The sequence below is a fragment of the Triticum aestivum genome, chromosome 2D (assembly GCF_018294505.1).
Source record: "Triticum aestivum cultivar Chinese Spring chromosome 2D, IWGSC CS RefSeq v2.1, whole genome shotgun sequence".
In the NCBI taxonomy this organism is placed as follows: Eukaryota; Viridiplantae; Streptophyta; class Magnoliopsida; order Poales; family Poaceae; genus Triticum; species Triticum aestivum.
In genome coordinates, this window is record NC_057799.1 from 419,417,695 (window position 1) to 419,442,078 (window position 24,384).

Below are 24,384 nucleotides of genomic sequence, written 5' to 3' on the forward strand. Positions count from 1 at the left end.
GCATAATCTCATAGTCATAGGAACATGTATAAATTATGAAGAAAGCAATAGCAGAATACTAAACGATCGTATGCTAAGCTAACGGAATGGGTCAAGTCAATCACATCATTCTCCTAATGATATGATCCCGTTAATCAAATGACAACTCATGTCTATGGTTAGGAAACATAACCATCTTTGATCAACGAGCTAGTCAAGTAGAGGCATACTAGTGACACTCTGTTTGTCTATGTATTCACACATGTATCATGTTTCCGGTTAATACAATTCTAGCATGAATAATAAACATTTATCATGATATAAGGAAATAAATAATAACTTTATTATTGCCTCTAGGGCTTATTTCCTTCACGGCCCTCCTCCCATCTCCGGCGGCGGATCCGGCAGCCGACTTTGCCCGCTTCCCGACAAACTGCCGCCAAGGAACCAAGGCTCCTCTCCCTCCGGGAAGGTGGTGACGGAATCCAGGTGAATGAGCACCTTGTATTGCAGCGTTTTGGGGTAGAACACGTCTCTCTGCTCCTCTGGCTCCGGCACCGCCAGCCACCTCCGCGTTGGGATCATCTCCGGGTCCGCCGTCCACGCGAGCAGATTGAAGGAGGCCAGGTCCGCCCTTGACGACGTTTCCGGCGCCACCGTCTCAATGAAACATGAGCCTCCCAACAAGCTCTCTACCACATCCAGCTCCCAGGCGTGCGGAGGAATGCCCTCGAGCTCCAAACTGACCTTGGTCCTCAGCGCGGCAAAGACCGCCTGATTCTGCCTGATCCATTGCCGGAACGAGAGCCTGCACCCATCAAACTCGATCACTGGTCGCAGACCCACTCTGTTCCTATCTTCCCTGCTCGCAAACACCACAAGAAAATCCTCCGACTGGAACTTATGCACTGAAACTCTGTCCGTAGCAATGCCCAACCTTGCCTGCAGCGCTTGCCGAACCAGCTCCGGCGAGAGCCCGGACCTGTCACCGCTCACAAACACGACCATGGCATGCTCCAGTCTGCCCTCAAGCTCCGCCATGGCCCTGGACCTCCTGACGACGCACAGTTCCGACGGAGACATCTCCAGATCCGCCTGCACTACAAGCCTCGGCTCCGCCCGACGATGACCACCCAACGGCAACGCCGCCCTCGTCTCGAGCCGACGGAGTGGAGGAGGGGAAGGCGACACAGCGCGCGGCGCGGCCGCGCCCTGCCTGGACACACCCGGAGCCGCGGCCGCACCCGACGACCTCCTAGCCACCTTAGCCGCCGCATCTCTCCTGAGCTCTTCCACCGGCGACGGACTGCGGGGCCGCTTGCACTGACTCGCGACATGCCCCGACAAACCACACCGAAGGCAAACGACCTTGTTCGTGCAATCCTTCAGAAAGTGTCCTTTCTCCAAGCATTTGAAGCACCGATCTCTCATCTCCGGCGTCACCTCCCTCCGAGGAGGCGAGCAGGGTCGCCCCTCCCCCACCGACGGACCAGCCTCGCGACGGCGCTTCCAAAGCGTGCGCTTTGAAGCTGGAGCTTGCTGTCATGGCGTGATCCTGCGCGTCGGCGCCGCCAAGGTGCCCACCGTCGGCACCCCAGCAGCGCCCACCTCCTCCGCAGCAGAGCCGTCCGATGCCGACGAGAGGCCAAGGCCCGAGACGACAGGCCGCTCCCCATGGAACGAGAACGTCACGGAGCACGGACTGCGCGCCATGGCAACCAGATCTGACGCCGAAGAGACCGAACAACCAGCAGGGAACGAGGGCGCGACCCGGCCCTTCTATAAGTCACGTGCCGCTTCATCTCTTCTCCTCCTCCTCGCCCGAGCGACGCACCTCTCGTTCCCCTCTTCTCCATCTTCTCAGCCCTAGGCCCCAACTCTGCGTCCCATCCGGCTCTCCGGTCGCCCCTCTTCTCCATATTCTCAGCCCCAGCCGCCCCTACGCCCCCATCCCGTCTTCCCCACCCGCAGCGCCGCCGCGCCGCCTCCCCCATTATCGCAGGTACCTCCCCCCCACTTTCTCCCTCTTTCCATCCTGCTCCCTTCCGACAGGGTTCAAATTGATGGATTTCTATTTCGGCACTAGTTTGGTTCAGCTTGCTGCTGGGCATATGGTGTGACCTGTGAATTCTTGCCCGAAAGATGATTTTTATAGTCCAAGATTTAGTGTGATTTCACAGGGTGTGTTCCTTTCAAGTGCATATATATCCCCTGTTCTGAATTTTTCTGAGCTTTGTACCAGAACAAAATGTCAAATAGAGACCCCAAGTACATACCAGTAAGCGTGAGCGCACGGTCGGATTGCGCCGTGCCAATGAGTTATGACGTGCCGCTTCTCGGGGCGCAAGAGGCCACGCGGCCGGGGAAGGCGCCGCAGGGCGGGGCTCAAGACGACGGCAATGCCAGCTTCGTGCGAACTTGCCTCAACGGCACCAACGGCTTGGCAGGTCTCCATGCAAATTTTTGTTCGCACAGACATGGTGTTAATTCTCTTGGTTTCACTTTTGCGCCTTGTTTTGATTGACACCGTGCGACGCTATGACTTCAGGTGTTGGGCTGCTGTCGATGCCGTACGCGCTCGCGGAGGGTGGGTGGCTGAGCCTGGCGCTGCTCGCCGCCGTGGCCGCCACCTGCTGGTACACGGGCCTCCTCCTCGGGCGTTGCATGGCCGCTGACCAGGCAATCCGGACGTACCCGGACATCGGCGAGCGCGCCTTCGGCCGCCGGGGACGCCTGGTCGTGTCCGCCTTCATGTACGCTGAGCTCTACCTCGTCGCCATCGGCTTCCTCATCCTCGACGGCGACAACCTCGACAAGCTTTTCCCCGGCGCCAGCGTTCGCCTGGGGCCCGCGTCTCTTGCGGGGAAACAGCTGTTCGTCGTGTTGGTGGCGCTCATGGTCGCGCCCACGACGTGGCTGCGCAGTCTAGGCGTGCTCGCCTACGTCTCCGCAGCAGGCGTGTTCGCGTCGGTCGCCATCGTCCTCAGCGTGCTCTGGGCCGCGGCCGTCGACGGCGTCGGGTTCTCTGGGCGAGGCAATACTACGCCATTGCGGCTCACCGGCCTCCCCACCGCTCTCGGCCTCTACACCTTCTGCTACTGCACCCACGCGGTGTTCCCGACGCTGTACACATCCATGAAGCAAAAATCTCAGTTCCCAAAGGTAACAGTAATTTAGCATTCGCGCGCCAAATCGATCTGCTGCTGAAGATGGATAGTCATAATAATCCTAAGATATTCCAAATGTAAATACTAACTTCTCTTCCTAATTAACCAGATGCTAGCGATATGCTTCGTGCTGTGCACGCTCAACTATGGCTCAATGGCCGTCTTGGGGTACCTCATGTACGGCGACGGCGTGCAGTCCCAGGTGACGCTCAACCTACCGGCGGCGAGGCTCAGCTCCAAGATCGCCATATACACGACGGTGGTCATGCCTTTCTCAAAGTATGCGCTGGTGGTCACTCCGATCGCGGTGGCCATCGAGGAGAGGTTTCGTGGCGTGGTAGGCGAGGGAGCCGCGGCCTCCGTGGCGGTGAGGACGCTGCTGGTGCTGAGCACGGTGGTCGTCGCGATCGCGCTGCCATTCTTCGGGTACCTCATGGCGCTGGTGGGTTCCCTGCTCAGCGTGTGCGCGTGCATGCTGCTGCCGTGCCTCTGCTATGTCAGGATCTTCGGAGCTACATCTCTCACGGCTTCGGAAACTGCGTCGATCATCGGAATACTGATGTTGGGCTTGCTGGTTGCTATAACAGGGACGTACTCTTCTCTTGTGCAAATTATCCACGAGTTGCAACTGGGAGTGTAAAATGTCTAATTCTTTTATTTAGCTTCTTTTAGTTGAACGGGTTAAATGATATGCAATTTAATAGCATCAGCGAGGCCTCCATATGCTCTGCATCGTGTTTCTTGTTTCTGCAAGCATTTTGCAAAAAAAATTCCTAAGAAGGAATGAATTAGTTGCAATGGTATTACCCTCAAGAGAAGAAAGAAAATGTAGCGAAACTATTATGTGGACGACTTCGTCTGGACGAGCTGTGAACGATGGAGGATCGAACGGTGATAGTCAGCTTTCCCTCTATGCATGGATGGCTAGTCGAACGGTGATAGTCAGCTTTCCCTCTATGCATGGATGGCTAGACGTGTTGTATCGTGCATAAATCGTCCAGATTCTATCGTGTGTGTAGCAGTGTTCAAAATGTAATGATAACTAAATCAAAATTAAAATAATAAAGTTTTATATGAAACAATGAATTAGTGGCATTGGTATTATATTTTAAGAAGAAAGAAAACAAAACTCACACATAACTTTACACTGAAATTGCACTTTTCTAGTACTCCCTCCGTTTCTTTTTAGTCAGCATATAAGATTTGATCCAAATCAAACTTTGTTAACTTTGACTAAGATTGTAGAAAAAAATATCGAGATTCATAATATGAAATCAATATTGTTAGATGCACCACGAACTTATTTTTCATACCATATAGCTTTAGTGTTGTAGATGTTGATATTTTTTCCTACAAAGTTGGTCAAACTTTACAAATATTGACTTTGACCAAATCTTATATGCAGACTAAAAAGAAACGGAGGGAGTATAAAAATAATAATCATATAATAGTACAATTTTCACATATATTAGAGGCAAAATGTTGTCGCTTGAAGACGAAGTCGAACCAATATGATAGGCGGGAAAAATGAGGGAGACCAAGACGGGATAGAGGTGGAGTGGTGAAGGGGGCCTACTATACGTATACATGATTAGTAAGCGGTTCAAGACATCGAACAGAAAATCCTGGCGGAATGCCATTCTTAGTTGGCAGAAGGCCATTGCAGGCCACGAAGGCCGTTAATCAATTGTATACTTATGATTACCTGTACTCCCTTCGTTCAAAAATAAATGACTCAATTTTATACTAAAGCTAAAAGATCCGTATTCCAAACTGGTTCCATCCATCGGAGTGGTTAGCATAAAAGGTCGCAGGAGAGAGCGGCGAACGTATACGACGAACACCTTTTGACCCGTGCGGTACTTTTGTACTTCCAGCTAAAAGATTATGGCGGAGTACACATTTCGGTTTCAGGTCGCGGTCGGGCGCCGTGCGCGCGCGGCTGAATAAACAAGGGTTCTAGAGGACCGGACACGATATGACGCGGACAAAAACCTCAGTGCCGGTGGTGGGGCGATCAAGACGAAATACACGGTGGCCGTGACTCGATCGTCCCACCAACGGCCGATCGTCGCGCACATGGCCACAGCCTTTCTGAACGGCAAGGACGAGTTGGCCACGATGTGCTATCGCGGCTCGTAGTGTGCTCCTACGTTAGCTCTCTCTCTGAGAGGGATGTTTTCGGCGACGTGTACTCGTGCAGTGAACCGCTTTATTTTTGTTTTATGGACATATAGGCAATATCCATTGGGATCGTTGATGAGATTGACGAACTGTACGTTAGTTTCATATCTACTGTGAAAAGATTTGACTTTGTCCCCTTGACCGAAGCGGTTTCTTGGAGGTATTGTATGTTAGTATTCTGCTGGCATTTCTTGCCTACAACTACAAGTGTGGTAGGTATTAATAGAAGCTCCTCATGCATCCAGGGAGATGTTAATTGTGCCACATTGCTAGATTCCATGCATGTAGCCGGGGAGATACTGACCATGATTGGAGTAACAGGCTGAAACCACGGAGCAACCTACGTAGCTAGGAAGGTGACGGATCCCTCCCTGCACAGTGCACACGGGAGATTTGTCGTTCACCTATCGCATTGGTGCGGTCTTGTCGTTGGTTGATCGTATACAACATTGATTCCGGGTCTTGGGCAGGGCGACACGCCGGCACCGGCAAGTACGGGAGCTACAGCGTGTGAACGAAGATGACTTGGTGTCTTGGGCTCCTGGTGATCTGAAGAAACATGTGCGTGCGGTTGTGTGCGAACATTTGCGATTGGAACAATACAAGGAAGCTGGAAACACAAACACTCCTGGTCACGTAGTTATTTTGAATGTTTTGAAGATTGCTCACCATGCCTGGTTTCCGGTCCTGGTCCTGGTAACATAGTTATTTTGAGTGATTTGAAGATTGCTCACCACGCCTGGCTTCGGGTCCTGGTCGTGGTCACGTAGTTATGGTGATATGACTAATAACTTCTGCTTTTCCTTAGTCGCAAATAACAAAGAACTTTGTACACGTTCATCACGTGTGCTAACGTGTCATTAGACGAGCCTGGCCAGCTGTGATGGCAAATCAGGACTCAAGCCATACACGAGGCACTACTCCCTGTGCCGTGGTCGCGACATATACGTATATAGAGGTAGCTCAGTGGTGCGCACTAGGCTGATAAAACAAATATTCGCACGTGAGCGCTAGCCACGGCCTTCATGCAACCTACTCCGGTAGTAGGAGCAGTATTTAATCAAGGAGAGGCTTTTCAAAAAGCTAGTTTCCGGGTGTCTTTACCTGTGTTAAAAGAAAAAACCAAACGAACTAGGGACGCGTTTGGTTGGTTGCACTAGGTCAGGCCAGACCCGCGCGGGATGAATCTGGCCCGTTTGGCTGCCTGAGCCGCATCAGAAATCTGGCCCGCACGAATCTCAAAGTAGGCCTCAGCCTGGCTCTGGAGGAACGGCCGAATCGGACGTTTTTTGCGAGCCAGGCTGGGTTGGGGCGCGTTGGGACGCGCAGGAGACGACACGGCTGCTCATAACTCCCCACGCCCCTACCCGTCACCTCCCTCGCCAGTTCACACCCACTCCCTCTCTCTCACCTCACCACGCATTCAGTTTCTCCGATGGCCACACCGCCGTCTCGCCACGCCCCACCCACTCCGGTCATCGGTGGCAGCAATCCCATTCAAGAGAGGTGGGTTGTCGGCCTATCCACGACCGGAGTAGATCTGGCGGCGGCACTGCGAGCTCCCTCCCCTTTCTGCACCATGCCGCCGCCCCGGGCCAATGCAGCGCCGGCGCCGGTCTCTCCGGCTCCGCCACCGGAGCCGGTGGTCCTCTCCATCGGCTCGAACATCGCGGGGATCCAATACCCGCCGGCGTCGTCCTTTGCAGGCCCCTCTTATGGGGGTATTTTTACCCCCATAAGAGGGTTTTCTCCTCTGCGTCCAGTGCAAGGGGAGGGGAGCTCCAGGACGTCGGCGTCATCTTCGAGCCGGCGCAGGCCGAGGTGCACGGCCGCGGCCCTAGGAATGGCCGGGTCCTCTTCATCGGCGGCGGCAGCACCTCTCTTCCCGCCGGGGTTTTCACCACGGCTGGCGTACGCTACATTGGCAATCCCCACGGTAAGCTCTCAAATCCCCCTCTGCTTCTTAGTTAGGGTTCTTAGGGTAGTTCACAGTGTGCTAGATTAGATTGTGGCCCGTACATTTGACCCGATTCGATCCGATTCGACTGCATTCTACTAGATTCGACCGGATTAGATGATAATCCACTGTTTTTGGGATGAACAAGAGTGCATGCTTACTATCCCACATGGCTAGATTGTTCATAATGTAGTGGTAGTTTTCATCGTTTTAGTGCCACATTGTTACTTTCTACTGCCAAATTGTTAGTTTGTAGTGCCACATTGTGTGTTCTTGATGCTATTACTAGTGTATATGCTATTGTTGTTACTGGTTACTGATGTTGTTCATGCTACTTGATACGTCTCCAACGTATCTATAATTTATGAAGTATTCATACTGCTATATTATCATTCTTGGATGTTTTACAACCATTTTGTAGCAAGTTTATATCTTTTTTGGGACTAACCTATTGACATAGTGCCCAGTGCCAGTTGTTGTTTTTTGCTTGTTTTTTACATCGCAGAAAATCAATACCAAACGGAGTCCAAATGCAGCGAAACTTTTTGATTATTTTTTTGACCAGAAGACCACCAGTGGGCCAAAGAGGTACCAGAGGGGTGCCCCGAGGGGGGCACAACCCACCTGGACGCGCCCTGGTGGGTTGTGCCCACCTCGGTGGCATCACGCACCGCCTCTTCGCCCTATAAATTCTCAAATATTCCAAAACCCCCGGAGATAACCCTAGATCAGAAGTTCCGCTGCCGCAGGCCTTTGTAGCCACGAAAAACCAATCTAGACCCCGTTTCGGCACCCTGCCAGAGGGGGAAATCATCACCGGTGGCCATCTTCATCATCCCGGCGGCCACCATGATGAGGAGGGCGGGGCTGAGGGTTTGTACCAGTAGCTATGTGTTTAATCTCTATCTCTTGTGTTCTTAAGATGTCACGATCTTGATGTATCACGGGCTTTGTTAATATAGTTGGATCATATGGTGTTTTCCCCTCTCTATCTTGTTGTGATGAATTGAGTTTTCCCTTTGAGATTTCAATTTATCGGATTGAATACTTTTATTGATTTGAGATCGCTTGATATATGTCTTGCATATGAATACCCGTGGTGACAATGGGGTATTATATTGATTCACTTGATATATGTTTTGGCACTCAACTCGCGGATTCCCGAGGTGACATTGGGGTAATCTATGCATAGGGGTTGATGCATGTTTTCGTCCTTGTTTCTCCGGTAGAAATCTTGGAGCACTCTTTGAGGTTCTTTGTGTTGGATCGAGTATTATGAATCTGAAATTGTTTGATGCGTATCGTGTAATTAACTCATGGATACTTGTGGTGACATTGGAGTATCTAGGTGACATTAGAGTTGGTTGATGCGTATCATATGGCGTTATTTTAGTACGAACTCTTGGTTAGATCGATCGGTGATAATAGCTTGGTGTTATTTTAGTACGAACTCAAAGATAGATTGATCGGCGCGCACATGGCCACAACCTTTCTGAACGGCAAGGACGGGTTGGCCACGATGTGCTATCGTGGCTCCTAGTGTGCTCCTACGTTAGCTCTCTCTTTGAGAGGGATGTTTTCAGCGACGTGTACTCGTGAAGTGAACTGCTTTATTTTTTGTTATGGTACATATAATTGGGAGGTAATTCCTCGTTGATGAGATTGATGAACTGTACGTTAGTTTCATATGTACTGTGAAAAGATTTTACTTTGTCCTCTTAACCGAAGCGGTCTCTTGGAGGTATTCTGCTGGCATTTCTTGCCTACAAGTGTGGTTGGTATTAATAGAAGCTCATCATGCATCCAGTGAGATATTAATTGTGCCACATTGTTGGATGCCATGCATGTAGCCGGTGAGATACTGTCCATGATGATTGGAGTAATAGAGGCTGAAACCCTGGAGCAACCTACGTAGCTAGGAAGGTGACAGATCCCTCCCTGCACAGTGCACTCGGGAGATTTGTCGTTCACTTATCGCATTGGTGCGTCCTTGTCGTCGGTTGATCGTATACAACATTGATTCCGGGTCTTGGGCAGGGCGACACACCGGCACCGGCAAGCACCGGAGCTACAGCGTGTGGACGAAAATGACTTGGTGTCTTGGACTCCTGGCGTGTTTGGTTGCCCGCATTAGGCCCAGCCTGGCCCGCGCGGGAAGAAAGTGGCCCGTTTGGTTGCCTTCTTTCACTGTGCGGCCCGCATCACACGGAACTTAAAGCACGTCCAGGCCAGGCCTAGGGGAAACACCCGAATCGGCAGTAGCTCGCGAGCCTGGCTCGTGCAAGGCAGGGGAGGGCGACGCACTTCTCCCCTCGTGCGAGCAGGGGAGATGGCGCGAGCTCGCCCGCGTCGCCGAAAAATCGGCGGGAGGATTTCGGCTCACCTCCCGCCGAGTCCGCCCCTATTTAGCCCCTCCCTCACCGCCCCAACTCCCGCCACCATTCTCCCTCCGTTCAAGCTTTCCCGCCGACGCGCATCGGCACCGACGAGCAGGTAAGCGGCGCATCTTCATCGGCCGGCGGTCCACGGCGTCGGCGCTCCTTCACCGGCCGGTGTTGATCTTCCACGACCGTCCCCCCTCGTTCTCAAGCTGCAGCCATGGCCTCTGTGAGTTCAATCCCCTTTCTCTCTGTTCCTTCTAGCTAGATCTGAGCTGCAGCTAGGGTTTGATCTAGATGCATGGTTGATTAGTGGTCTGATCTATGAGCTGCTATGGTTGATTGCTATGCTGCGGTTGCAATTTGTGGTAGGGCTAGATGTTCAAGCATGTGGTAGGCTAGATTAGTAGTAGAGTTTGAAGTTGAACCTTGTGCTTGTGTTGAATCATGCTTAGATCTGTGATTTGTAGCTATTGGTTGTACATTTGTAGCATGTTGTTTGTTGTAGTTGTATGTTCCTGCTCATAGATTGTCCGGTCTGCTTGGTATGATAGCGATGAAGCATGTGCTTACTATGTTAGTGATGAACCATGTACATGTATGCTTCTGCTTTCATGGATTGTCTGGTATGTTGTGTGCTATGCTTACTGTCAATGCGTGCTATGATTGTAGGAGATGACCACGCAGACGCAAGATCTTAGTCAGGCCCTTGTCGTGTCCGACAGCCAGTTTGCTTCATCGTTTGTCGAGGACTCGCAGCCTATGTCCCAGATGGCACCTGATTCAGAGGTGTTCGCCTCTGATTCCCTCTATGTGCCAGTAGTGCTCGTTGAGCCAACTACTGCTGCTGCCGCTGCACTCAAGCTAGCAGCAGCAAAGGCAAAGAAGGATGGTAGGTCGAACAACATTAAGTGGCAGCCGTTCATGTCCACGTTCGTGCTGAACAAGATGTGTGAGCTCATCTCTAGTGGAGTTAGGACTGACAAGGGCTTCAAGGAGGTGTACTTGAACACCGTTGCGAAGCAGGTGTTCGAGTTCTGTGGGCAAGAGGTGTCTGCCACCCAGGTGTACAACCACCTGAGGAAGTGAAGAAGTCGATGGATCCAAGTGTCCAGGCTGAGAGACATTAGGGGTGCCTCATGGGATGAGAACACTTGCTCCATAGTTCTAGAGGCAGAGCACTATGCCGACCATGTCGCGGTTAGCTCACAACCCTCTTCCTTTTCATACTGTCCACCCTTGCCTACTCCTAATCGCAACTAACAACACTTGTGTTTCATTCTTAGGACCATCCAAGGGACGCTGAGTTCCTCAACACACCCATACAGAACTACAACCAGATACAACACATCTTCTCCTTCGGGCTGGTGACGGTGTCCTAGACTAGGGGGTACTTACCACATCGTCTCCCGCCCACGTGGATCGGGCCGAGGACCCCCATGGCGGTTCACTCATGGGCCACTTTGGGCAGCCCATGCCGCATAGAAGGAGTACTCCACAAGACTTGATGATCAAGACAAGGACTCCTCTCCACCAACTTATTCGGCTAGGACTCTTGTTATCCTAGGCCTCTGGTACATTATATAAACCAAGGCCAGGCTAGTCGATAGATTAGGACATTATTCATCATACCCTCAGGTTTTAGACCAACATATGATCTCGTGGTAGATCAACTCTTGTAATACTCATATTCATCAAGATCAATCAAGCAGGAAGTAGGGTATTACCTCCATAGAGAAGGCCCGAATCTAGGTAAACATTGTGTCCCCTGTCTTCTGTTACCATCGACCTTAGACGCACAGTTCAGGACCCCCTACCCGAGATCCGCCGGTTTTGACACCGACATTGGTGCTTTCATTGAGAGTTCCGCTATGTGATCGGCAAAGGGTCAATGGCTCGTCTGCAGATCGACTGCGACGTCGGCATCTTCATCGCCGGCTCGACTCGTCACCTTGGCTTGATCGAGGACTGTGCCCTGCCTCCGATCATCATATTCGGATGCGGGCCTCCATCAACATCAACTCCGATCCCTATCATGATCATGGAGAAATCATCCTTGGAGCTCGGGGGCTCAACGTCAACATTGCCCTCGGGCGACCGCGCTGTTTTTCCGAATAGCGAACTTGTATCCGCTGCCACCACCTCCTCGAGCATCGTTTTGACGATTCCTTTGGTGGAATTGTGCGAAATTAAGTCTACAACAACCACGCAAAATTTCGTCAAGTTCCGATGGAGGAATCTCCGGCATTCTACGATATACCGGAGCCCTGTCAAATCTGGACGGGAATCTGGACGAGTTTAGGGCGTGATCTCCAGCACCTAGCTCGGACGTCTTTCCGAAGATCCAACCGTTCATCTGCTGCGGAATTCCTATATCTACCACCCCTCAAAATTTCAGCTCGATCCGACCGTCCAAACTCCGGGAACCTTCCGAGTAGTGCATCACTTTTCGGATATGTTTTCTGCGCAAATACGGATCCGACTAGAATTCATGTTTCTTTACGAATGTGATATTGGACGACCTTCTTAAAGGAATTTTTCTTCTAGGGTATTGTGCGTAGTTCTTAACACGTGCCCATAAAATTTTAAGCCTTCTCTGAGGCAATCTTCACCATCGCGCTGGTGTCAAACCAGTCCGGTAACATCGCTCCACGTCTGCCGACCTGCGGTAGACAGATCGTCGCTTCGTTGAGCCGAGCCTAACCTTATCGGATCATCAGCTCGGCAAGCCAAACAAGAGTTCGGCATCGCGAAGGATAAATCATCACCAACACCATCGCCCCACGGATTGCACGAGTCAGGCGCGCCGACATCGCCGCTCGGTCACTTCATCAATCCGGCATTGAACGCGTCACTAGTTATGACCAGCGTCGGCATGGCCGCACTGTTGCTTCTTGAAGCCGATGTCCATCACGCCGAACTGCTTCAACACCTCGGCTGACATGGCAGCTGCAACATCTCCTTACCGACCCGCTCCATCATCTCGGCTAAACCGGGGACTTTGTTATTTCTTCATCAACCTACTCCGGTGACTTCGGCGTCACCAGCCGACCTGCTTCGACTCGTCGGCTGACATGGAGGCTTCGACACCTCGGCTGGACCGGGGACTTTGCTATTTCTTCATCAACATACTCCGGTGACTTCGGCGTCACCAGCCAACCAGCTTCGTCACGTTAGCTGGACCGGGGGCTTTGCCTCGGCGAGCCCACCTTTGCCAGCATCGCCATGCCGTCGCTTTATCGCCCATCAGGCAATGGGTGTGAGGATCAAGTCCCAATTTTGGGAGTAACCTTTCTTCAGATTGCTACAACAGATAAACCAGGTGCTATTAATCCTAGTATTTTTTCTTGCTTGGGTTTATTTTTTCCAAGGAATTATTACTCTGGTTTGTTTCATCATATGTACACAGGTCTATCAAATGGTGGCCGTATTAACGATTGTCGCGTGTTGGTTCGGTCAGTTTCCGTATATAGTTCGGCGAATGCCGCATCCGAAACTCGGACCGGACTATGAATTCAAGCTTTGCCACGCCTTCACCACATCACGCTGATGCCCTGCATCGACATTGACTTCGGCGCCAGGCCACTTCTCTTTAAATAAATTATTTTTGCAAAAAGCAACTATCCTTTTTGGACCGCACTATTTTATGTGTGTAGGTGTTCGACTTCGACTGCGTCACGCGGTCACTTCGGCAAGCCGACGTTGTTGTCCCAATCGGCATAAATCGGCTCGCATGATCACCTTGTTGGTCGAATCGCCATACCGACATGTTCGGTTGCCTCGGGGACTTCCGCATCGCTGAGAGAGCTCTACCTCATCGAGTGTTCGGCACACGGGCCATATTTCTTCTATTACTCACTTTGCATAAATTATTAATTATGTAATAATTTTTAATTTATTATTATTCCTATTATCTCCGGCTTGCACTATTTTCTGTGCACAGGTAAAGGATCCGGGTCGGGCAGCACTGTCACCTCGGCGTACCGATGTACCACGTCACCTCGGCTGGACCGAGGGCTTCGTCATCACTTATTAACCCACGTCGGGGACTTGGGCGTCACACTGCCGGCCTGCATTGGTCGTGCTATGTCGCCACTTCGGAGTGCCGAGCTCTTCGCTCCGCTACCTCGGGACCGGCTTGGGGGCTGGGACCTTGTCCCGCTGTAAGCTCGGGCCGTGCATCGACACCGAGCACATTAACCAGCTAAGTCGCTTTTATGCTCAGAATTTTCAATTTTCAATTTTGTTCGGTTCGACCAAAGCATTATACTTTTTTGGCAAAAAGTTGTATGTGAAAAACTTCCTTGTCAAGTGACACACAGATTCAAATACCCCGTTTACTTGGGGGCTTCCTTTATGAAGTCTTTCCGCTTGCATATGATTATACTTATACGGCTTCGTTCCCTGTTCGTGTATTACGCCACAATATGCATCATGTTGACTTAAGTGTTCCACAAGCTGAGTTGCCTTGCTCCTGTGTTTACCCCTACGTTCCCGATTGTTCGGCTAGGGAGTAAAGGGAGCACCTCTGCGATTGTCACAATCGGGTCATCCGAGTTCGGACCTCAGACTGGGTGAAGCCGAAAGCTAGCGCTCTTATTGTTTTCAATCATGGTCGGCACACAACGGAACTCATGAGTACAAAAAATCTATTGCACAAGTCTCATAGTAACAATGAGCAACCAAAGAAAGGTATCGGTGGGGGTACTATTTTCTTCGAAGATGCTTCTTACACTTCGTCAGTAATATAGCATAAGTTCCCTGAGCGCGCTTTGTCTGTTACAACCTTATGACCTGATTGCCTGGTTATCGCAAACACCGTCGATATTCTCGACAGGTGGAGTACATAGCACTTTTCGGCCCTTGACCGAAGAAGGAGAAGCCGACGGTTGGTTAAGACGCGTTTAAAGTTCGGGTGAACACATATATGATATAAGTACTTCGGTACATACAATCATTATACATAAAAATTATTTTACCCAAGTCACTTGGGGGCTCTTAAATTAGTATGAGCGGTTTTTTAGTCGCTGCACAGTCTTTTTCTACCACTCCTTTCTCGACTCAGGTGTATGATCAATAGTCGGATAGCCTGTCTTCTCTCTAAAAGCCGCTCGAGTTTAGTTCGCTAAACTGGCCTCGGAGAAGTACTCCGCCTTCGGGATAAGGAGCTTGAAGCCGTAGGCTGACCCACTCGAAAGTCTTGGGATCGGATGTGTCATGTTAAAGCACGACAGAAGCATAATTTTTGTTCTTTTTTCTCCAATTTTCGGATTGGCACCGAACACTTGATCTAGTTTGGACGTCAAGTTTTTACTGAAGTTTTTTGGTTTTCCAAGCCAATGGCACTTTTAAAACTATTTGTGTGTTTCCAGCATAAGTCTCGCAGTGCAACGCCGGACACCTTTAGAGATTCGGCAAAAACGTTCTCGGATATTGCTATATATGCATCGGTTTCGAATTGTGTCTTTGGGCAATAGTTGGGTTGCCCGGCTCCTGTGTTTGCCTCCTACGTTCCGCTTTGTTCGGCTAGGTGTGCAAAGGGAGAACCACTGCGATTGTACTTCCAACTCACATGGTTAAGCACCTCAGTGGAGAAAGCCGAAAACTGACTGTCACAATAAGCGTAAACTGGTCAACGATCCGATGACTGTGTTACATGATGGGCCATTCATAACATTGGACGAAGTGTTTACGACTTGACCTCGGCTGTTGCCGAACACTAACCGGGGGCTAGTAACTGGCCTCCCAACTTTAAGCTCCTATGACTAAGTGAAAGTTATAAAGCCCGCATATCTGATTGCCTCGTTTCCGCTAACACAACCGCCTTCGGGCACCGAGATGTCGGCTAAGGGTTGTTTTGTTATTGCGAAAACACCCTGCGTAGCATCTACAAGGGGGCGGAAGCCGATGATGGGCCACTTTCAACTGATAAACGGTCGCAACGGAGTCAGATGAAACATATCATCGGCGTTTGTATTTAATATACGAGGGCCGCCTTCCGCAATCATCGTTATAAAGCCATAAATATGCATCAATTTGACTTAAGATTTTGGCCAAGCTGAGTTGCATAGCTCCTGTGCTTACCCCTACGTTCCCGATTGTTCGGCTAGGCGTTAAAGGGAGCACCTCTGTGATTGTTACTACCGGGTCATTCGAGTTAGTACCTCAGACTGGGTGAAGCCGAAAGCTAGCAATCTTAAAGTATCACATTGGTCGGCAACGACGAAAGTGAAATTTTTGGTTCATTAATACCATAGAGTTCAGGAACTTTCCCCGAACTAATCCTCAATATTTTCCTCCCACATTGATCAGAGGTGAGGTTTCATGATCATGATAAGCATGACGACCCAAAGAAAGGAACCGATAGTGGTACTATTTTCTTTGGAAGATGTTTCTTACGTTAAAACGTAATATAACATATCTCTCCGTGTACCTTTGTTTATAAAACCGTATGGCCGGATTGCCTTGTTTTCCATAAATCTTTGCCCTTATAACGGCTTTAAAAAGTGGGACAAACACTCCCTGGCTACTAGCTGAGGAGGTTGAAGCCGATGGTCGGTCAACAAAGTTCTGTACAATGCGGATCCGAGCATTAATGATGTTAAGTACTTGGGTACATAGAATCATTACATATAAATTGTGAGAAAAGATCAATTTTTCCACAGTCAATCTTTTAAACAGTCAATGGCACAGTCTCTTTGAGACAACCGAGCAACTGATATAACGCTCTCATAGTTCCCTATTGGCATTGATTTCCTATCTCTTAAGCCCCTTAATGCCGAACTTGGCGAGCTCAGCTTTCGTTAGCTCTATCTCCTTTATGAGATCTTTTATTCTCTTTCCGAGAACTGTGTGTTAAACACAACAAAATTTTCTGTCAAACGGATATCGATTCTTAATTTGGCCACATGTGCCAACATTAAGGCTCGGGGGCTACTGGGCTTTGCGCTCATTATTTACTAATATTAAAGGGGCACATCGATCCCCTGATCTGGTGTTGCCACCCGACCAGTGTCTCGGGGGCTACTGCATTTTCAATCTAGTGGAGAAAATTTAAGTGCAATATAGTTTTCGAGGAGATTATGATCCTCAGGTTGGTCGGCCGCACCCAACCTGAGTCTCGAGGACTTTGCACTCCGCTTTTTGTGTCCTGAAGTATTCTGCCGAGCTAGGAGTTGATCCTCAGGCCGATTTTGCGAATCAACCTGAGTCTCAGGGGCTACTGGGATCAGCGGTCTTATGTCATCCTTCAGGTGCATCTCGGGTTTTAGACCGATACACACCTTGAGGGCTACTGGCTATATATCTCGGCAGAGAATAAATTGCACCAATCAAAAATATTGACAAAAAACGGCCCGCAGTCGGGGTGGTGCACCACCTCAGAAGCAGTCCTGCATAAAGCTCGGGCGCCAGTGGCTGGCTCCATAGAGGGCATTTCTAGCATTAAGCTCGGCTAAACTCCTTCAACTTTTTTGAACCAAGGTGATCTATGACACCTCGGATATAGTCCGGCGTTGGAGCTCAGATACATTCCGGCGTTGGAGCTCGGAAGTGGTCCGACGTTGGTGCTCGGCTGCAAAAGATACCTCGATTACAGTCCGGTGTTGGAACTCGGACGCAAGAGGACACTGCCGTCCGGGAACAACTTCAAACCCGAGGTGTGGCATAAAAATAACAAGGCATTGATAAAGGCTGGACACTTAAAGGGGCTCCTCGGATACCCGACGTGTAAACTCTTCAGATTTACTTCGGTGATCCTCAAGATCGAAGATGAGAAGATTTGTTGAACCGGTTTTCAAGACTGACGACCGAAGATGAAGAACAGTTCGGAAGGATCGAGGAGCGTCCCCAACTTGAAGACCGGTTCAGGGGGCTACTGACGGTGTCCTGGACTAGGGGGTACTCACCACATCGTCTCCCGGCCAGGTGGATCGGGCCGAGGACCCCCCTGGCGGTTCATGGGCCACTTTGGGCAGCCCATGCCGCATAGAAGGAGTATTCCACAAGACTTGGTGATCAAGACAAGGACTCCTCTCCACCAACGTATTCGGCTAGGACTCTTGTTATCCTAGGCCTCTGGTACATTATATAAGCCAAGGCCAGGCTAGTCGATAGATTAGGACATTATTCATCATACCCTCAGGTTTTAGACCACAACATATGATCTCGTGGTAGATCAACTCTTGTAATACTCATATTCATCAAGATCAATCAAGCAGGAAGTAGGGTATTACCTCCATAGAGAGGGCCGGAACCTGGGTAAACATTGTGTCCCCTGTCTCCTGTTACCATCGATCTTAGACGCATAGATTGGGACCCCCTACCTGAGATCCGCCGGTTTTGACACCGACAGCTGGCAACTGGGAAGCATGCCATGGGCTCGGGGGTGAAGGAAATATGCCCTAGAGGCAATAATAAAGTATTATTTATTTTCTTATATCATGATAAATGTTTATTATTCATGCTAGAATTGTATTAACCGGAAACATAATACATGTGTGAATATATAGACAAACAGAGTGTCACTAGTATGCCTCTACTTGACTAGCTCGTTAATCAAAGATGGTTATGTTTCCTAGCCATAGACATAAGTTGTCATTTGATTAACGAGATCACCTCATTAGGAGAATGACGTGATTGACTTGACACGTTCCGTTAGCTTAGCACTCGATCGTTTAGTATGTTGCTATTGCTTTCTTCATGACTTATACATGTTCCTATGACTATGAGATTATGCAACTCCCGTTTACCGGAGGAACACTTTGTGTGCTACCAAACGTCACAACGTAACTGGGTGATTATAAAGGTGCTCTACAGGTGTCTCCAAAGGTACTTGTTGGGTTGGCGTATTTCGAGATTAGGATTTGTCACTCCAATTGTCGGAGAGGTATCTCTGGGCCCACTCGATAATGCACGTCACTATAAGCCTTGCAAGCATTGTGAGTAATGAGTTAGTTGCGGGATGATGTGTTACAGAACGAGTAAAGAGAGTTGCCGGTAACGAGATTGAACTAGGTATCGAGATACCGACGATCAAATCTCGGGCAAGTAACATACCGGTGACAAAGGGAACAACGTATGTTGTTATGCGGTCTGACCGATAAAGATCTTCGTAGAATATGTGGGAGCCAATATGGGCATCCAGATCCCGCTATTGGTTATTGACCGGAGACGTGTCTCGGTCATGTCTACATAGTTCTCGAACCCGTAGGGTCCGCACGCTTAACGTTACGATGACAGTTTTATTGAGTTTTGATGTACCGAAGGAGTTTGGAGTCCCAGATGAGATCGGGGATATGACGAGGAGTCTCGAAATGGTCGAGACGTAAAAATCGATATATTGGACGACTATATTCGGACTTCGGAAAGGTTCCGAGTGATTCGGGTATTTTTCGGATTATCGGAGAGTTACGGGAATACGTATTGGGCCTTATTGGGCCATACGGGAAAGAAGAAAAAGGGCCTCAAGGGTGGCCGCACCCCTCCCCTTGGTCTGGTCCGAATTGGACTAGGGAAGGGGGGCGCCCCCTTCCTTCCTTCTCTTTTTCCCTTCCTCTTTTCCTATTCCATATGGGAGGTGGAATCCTACTAGGACTAGGGAGTCCTAGTAGGACTCCACACTTGGTGCGCCCCCTCCTAGGGCCGGCCTCCTCCTCCCTTGCTCCTTTATATACGGGGGCAGGGGGGCACCCCAGAGACACAACAATTGATCCTTGAGATCTCTTAGCCGTGTGCGGTGCCCCCCTCCACCATATTACACCTCGATAATACCGTTGCGGAGCTTAGGCGAAGCCCTGCATCCGTGGAACATCATCATCGTCACCACGCCGTCGTGCTGACGAAACTCTCCCTCAACACTCGGCTGGATCGGAATTCGAGGGACGTCATCGAGCTGAACGTGTGTAGAACTCGGAGGTGCCGTACGTTCGGTACTTGATCGGTCGGATCGTGAAGACGTACGACTACATCAACCGCGTTGTGATAACGCTTCCGCTGTCGGTCTACGAGGGTACGTGGACAACACTCTCCCCTCTCGTTGCTATGCATCACCATGATCTTGCGTGTGCGTAGGAATTTTTTTGAAATTACTACGTTCCCCAACAGTGGCATCCGAGCCTGGTTTTATGCGTTGATGCTATGCACGAGTAGAACACAAGTGAGCTGTGGGCGATATAAGTCATACTGCTTACCAGCATGTCATACTTTGGTTCAGCGGTATTGTGAGATGAAGCGGCCCGGACCGACATTACGCGTACGCTTACGCGAGACTGGTTTCACCGTTGCGAGCACTCGTTGCTTAAAGGTGACTGGCGGGTGTCTGTCTCTCTCACTTTAGTTGAACCGAGTGTGGCTACGCCCGGTCCTTGCGAAGGTTAAAACTGCACCAACTTGACAAACTATCGTTGTGGTTTTGATGCGTAGGTAAGAACGGTTCTTGCTAAGCCCGTAGCAGCCACGTAAAACTTGCAACAACAAAGTAGAGGACGTCTAACTTATTTTTGCAGGGCATGTTGTGATGTGATATGGTCAAGACATGATGTGATATAATTTGTTGTATGAGATGATCATGTTTTGTAACTGAGTTATCGGCAACTGGCAGGAGCCATATGGTTGTCGTTTTATTGTATGCAATGCAATCGCCATGTAATGCTTTACTTTATCACTAAGCGGTAGCGATAGTCGTAGAAGCATAAGATTGACGAGACGACAACGATGCTACGATGGAGATCAAGGTGTCGCGCCGGTGACGATGGTGATCATGACGGTGCTTCAGAGATGGAGATCACAAGCACGGTGCTTCGGAGATGGAGATCACAAGCACAAGATGATGATGGCCATATCATATCACTTATATTGATTGCATGTGATGTTAATCCTTTATGCATCTTATCTTGCTTTGTTTGACGGTAGCATTATAAGATGATCCTTCACTAAATTATCAAAGTATAAGTGTTCTCCTGAGTATGCACCGTTGCGAAAGTTCTTCGTGCTGAGACACCACGTGATGATCGGGTGTGATAGGCTCTACGTTCAAATACAACGGGTGCAAAACAGTTGCACACGCGGAATACTCAGGTTAAACTTGACGAGCCTAGCATATAACAGATATGGCCTCGGAACACGGAGACCGAAAGGTCGAGCGTGAATCATATAGTAGATATGATCAACATAGTGATGTTCACCATTGAAACTACTCCATCTCACGTGATGATCGGACATGGTTTAGTTGATATGGATCATGTGATCACTTAGAGGATTAGAGGGATGTCTATCTAAGTGGGAGTTCTTAAGTAATATGATTAATTGAACTTAAATTTATCATGAACTTAGTCCTGATAGTATTTTGCAAATTATGTTGTAGATCAATAGCTCGCGCTGTTGCTTCCCTGTGTTTATTTTTGATATGTTACTAGAGAAAATTATGTTGAAAGATGTTAGTAGCAAAGATGCGGATTGGATCCGTGATCTGAGGATTATCCTCATCGCTGCACAGAAAAATTATGTCCTTAATGCACCGCTAAGTGACAGACCTATTGCAGGAGCAGATACAGACGTTATGAACGTTTGGCTAGCTCAATACGATGACTACTTGATAGTTTAGTGCACCATGCTTAACGGCTTAGAATCGGGACTTCAAAGACGTTTTGAACGTCATGGACCATATAAGATGTTCCAGGAGTTGAAGTTAATATTTCAAGCAAATACCCGAGTTGAGAGATATGAAGTCTCCAACAAGTTCTATAGCTAAAAGATGGAGGAGAATCGTTCAACTAGTGAGCATGTGCTCAGATTGTCTGGGTACTACAATCGCTTGAATCAAGTGGGAGTTAATCTTCCAGATAAAATAGTGATTGACAGAATTCTCTAGTCACCATCACCAAGTTAGTAGAACTTCGTGATGAACTATAGTGTGCAAGGGATGACGAAAGTTATTCCCAAGCTCTTCGTGATGCTGAAATTGACGAAGGTAGAAATCAAGAAAGAGCATCAAATGTTGATGGTCAATAAGACCACCAGTTTCAAGAAAAAGGGTAAAGGGAAGAAGAAAGGGAACTTCAAGAAGAACAGCAAACAAGTTGCTGCTCAGGAGAAGAAACCCAAGTCTGGACCTAAGCCTGAAACTGAGTGCTTCTACTGCAAGCAAACTGGTCACTGGAAGCGGAACTGCCCAAAGTATTTGGCGGATAAGAAGGATGGCAAGGTGAACAAAGGTATATGTGATATACATGTTATTGATGTGTACCTTACTAATGCTCGTAGTAGCACCTGGGTATTTGATATTGGTTCTGTTTCTAATATTTGCAACTCGAAACAGGGGCTACGGATTAAGCGAAGATTGGCTAAGGACGAGGTGACGATGCGCGTGGGAAATGGTTCCAAAGTCGATGTGATCGCGGTCGGCACGCTACCTCTACATCTACCTTCGGGATTAGTTTTAGACCTAAATAATTGTTATTTGGTGCCAGCGTTGAGCATGAACATTATATCTGGATCTTGTTTGATGCGAGACGGTTATTCATTTAAATCAGAGAATAATGGTTGTTCTATTTATATGAGTAATATCTTTTATGGTCATGCACCGTTGAAGAGTGGTCTATTTTTGTTGAATCTCGATAGTAGTGATACACATATTCATAATATTGAAACCAAAAGATGCAGAGTTGATAATGATAGTGCAACTTATTTGTGGCACTGCCGTTTAGGTCATATCGGTGTAAAGCGCATGAAGAAACTCCATACTGATGGACTTTTGAAACCACTTGATTATGAATCACTTGGTACTTGCGAACCGTGCCTCATGGGCAAGATGACTAAAACACCGTTCTCCGGAACTATGGAGAGAGCAACAGATTTGTTGGAAATCATACATACAGATGTATGTGGTCCGATGAATGTTGAGGCTCGTGGCGGATATCGTTATTTTCTCACCTTCACAGATTTAAGCAGATATGGGTATATCTACTTAATGAAACATAAGTCTGAAACATTTGAAAAGTTCAAAGAATTTCAGAGTGAAGTTGAAAATCATCGTAACAAGAAAATAAAGTTTCTACGATCAGATCGTGGAGGAGAATATTTGAATTACGAGTTTGGTCTACATTTGAAACAATGCGGAATAGTTTCGCAACTCACGCCACCCGGAACACCACAGCGTAATGGTGTGTCCGAACGTCGTAATCTCACTTTATTAGATATGGTGCGATCTATGATGTCTCTTACTGATTTACCGCTATCGTTTTGGGGTTATGCTTTAGAGACGGCTGCATTCACGTTAAATAGGGCACCATCAAAATCCGTTGAGACGACGCCTTATGAACTGTGGTTTGGCAAGAAAACAAAGTTGTCGTTTCTTAAAGTATGGGGCTGCGATGCTTATGTGAAGAAACTTCAACCTGATAAGCTTGAACCCAAATCGGAGAAATGTGTCTTCATAGGATACCCAAAGGAGACTGTTGTGTATACCTTCTATCACAGATCCGAAGGAAAAACTTTTGTTGCTAAATTCGGAAATTTTCTAGAGAAGGAGTTTCTCTCGATAGAAGTGAGTGGGAGGAAAGTAGAACTTGATGAGGTAACTATACCTGCTCCCTTATTGGAAAGTAGTTCATCACAGAAACCAGTTTCTGAGACACCTACACCAATTAGTGAGGAAGTTAATGATGATGATCATGAAACTTCAGATCAAGTTATTACTGAACCTCGTAGATCAACCAGAGTAAGATCCGCACCAGAGTGGTACGGTAATCCTGTTCTGGAAGTTATGTTACTAGACCATGACGAACCTACGAACTATGAAGAAGCGATGGTGAGCCCAGATTCCGCAAAATGGCTTGAGGCCATGAAATCTGAGATGGGATCCATGTATGAGAACAAAGTATGGACTTTGGTTGACTTGCCCAATGATCGGCAAGCCATTGAAAATAAATGGATCTTCAAGAAGAAGACTGACGCTGATGGTAATGTTACTGTCTATAAAGCTCGACTTGTTGCGAAAGGTTTTCGACAAGTTCAAGGGATTGACTACGATGAGACCTTCTCACCCGTAGCGATGCTTAAGTCTGTCTGAATCATGTTAGCAATTGCCGCATTTTATGAAATATGGCAAATGGATAAACAAAACTGCATTCCTTAATGGATTTATTAAAGAAGAGTTGTATATGATGCAACCAGGAGGTTTTGTCAATCCTAAAAGTGCTAACAAAATATGCAAGCTCCAGCGATCCATCTATGGACTGGTGCAAGCATCTCGGAGTTGGAATATATGCTTTGATAAGTTGATCAAAGCATATAGTTTTATACAGACTTGCGGTGAAGCCTGTATTTACAAGAAAGTGAGTGGGAGCACTACAACATTTCTGATAAGTATATGTGAATAACATATTGTTGATCAGAAATAATGTAGAATTATTTCTGCAAAGCATAAAGGAGTATTTGAAAGGAGTTTTTCAAAGAAGGACCTCGGTGAAGCTGCTTACATATTGAGCATCAAGATCTATAGAGATAGATCAAGACGCTTGATAAGTTTTTTCAATGAGTACATACTTTGACAAGATTTTGAAGTAGTTTAAAATGGAACAGTCAAAGAAAGAGTTCTTGCCTGTGTTACAAGGTGTGAAATTGAGTAAGACTCAAAGCCCGACCACGGCAGAAGATAGAAAAAGAATGAAAGTCATTCCCTATGCCTCGGCCATAGGTTCTATAAAGTATGACATGCTGT

General features: G+C 48.3%; 1 protein-coding gene across 1 annotated transcript; it reads left to right on the forward strand.

Moving 5' to 3' along the window:
• The first annotated feature begins 1,801 nt into the window (after nt 1-1,801).
• LOC123049468 (amino acid transporter AVT1I) lies at nt 1,802-3,894 on the forward strand. The gene is made up of 4 exons (XM_044472379.1): nt 1,802-1,981; nt 2,222-2,426; nt 2,528-3,141; nt 3,256-3,894. The coding sequence occupies exons 2-4, from the start codon at nt 2,228-2,230 to the stop codon at nt 3,784-3,786; spliced, it is 1,344 nt and encodes a 447-aa protein (XP_044328314.1). The 5' UTR covers nt 1,802-1,981; nt 2,222-2,227; the 3' UTR covers nt 3,787-3,894.
• The last annotated feature ends 20,490 nt before the right edge of the window (nt 3,895-24,384 follow it).

Bases quoted from the DNA above. Each gene is read 5' to 3' on its own strand.
- LOC123049468 (XM_044472379.1), top strand. From the start codon at position 2,228: ATGTCAAATAGAGACCCCAAGTACATACCAGTAAGCGTGAGCGCACGG. The intron at 2,427-2,527 runs GTCTCCATGCAA...CTATGACTTCAG, and splicing joins CGGCACCAACGGCTTGGCAG to GTGTTGGGCTGCTGTCGATG. The intron at 3,142-3,255 runs GTAACAGTAATT...CTAATTAACCAG, and splicing joins AAAAATCTCAGTTCCCAAAG to ATGCTAGCGATATGCTTCGT.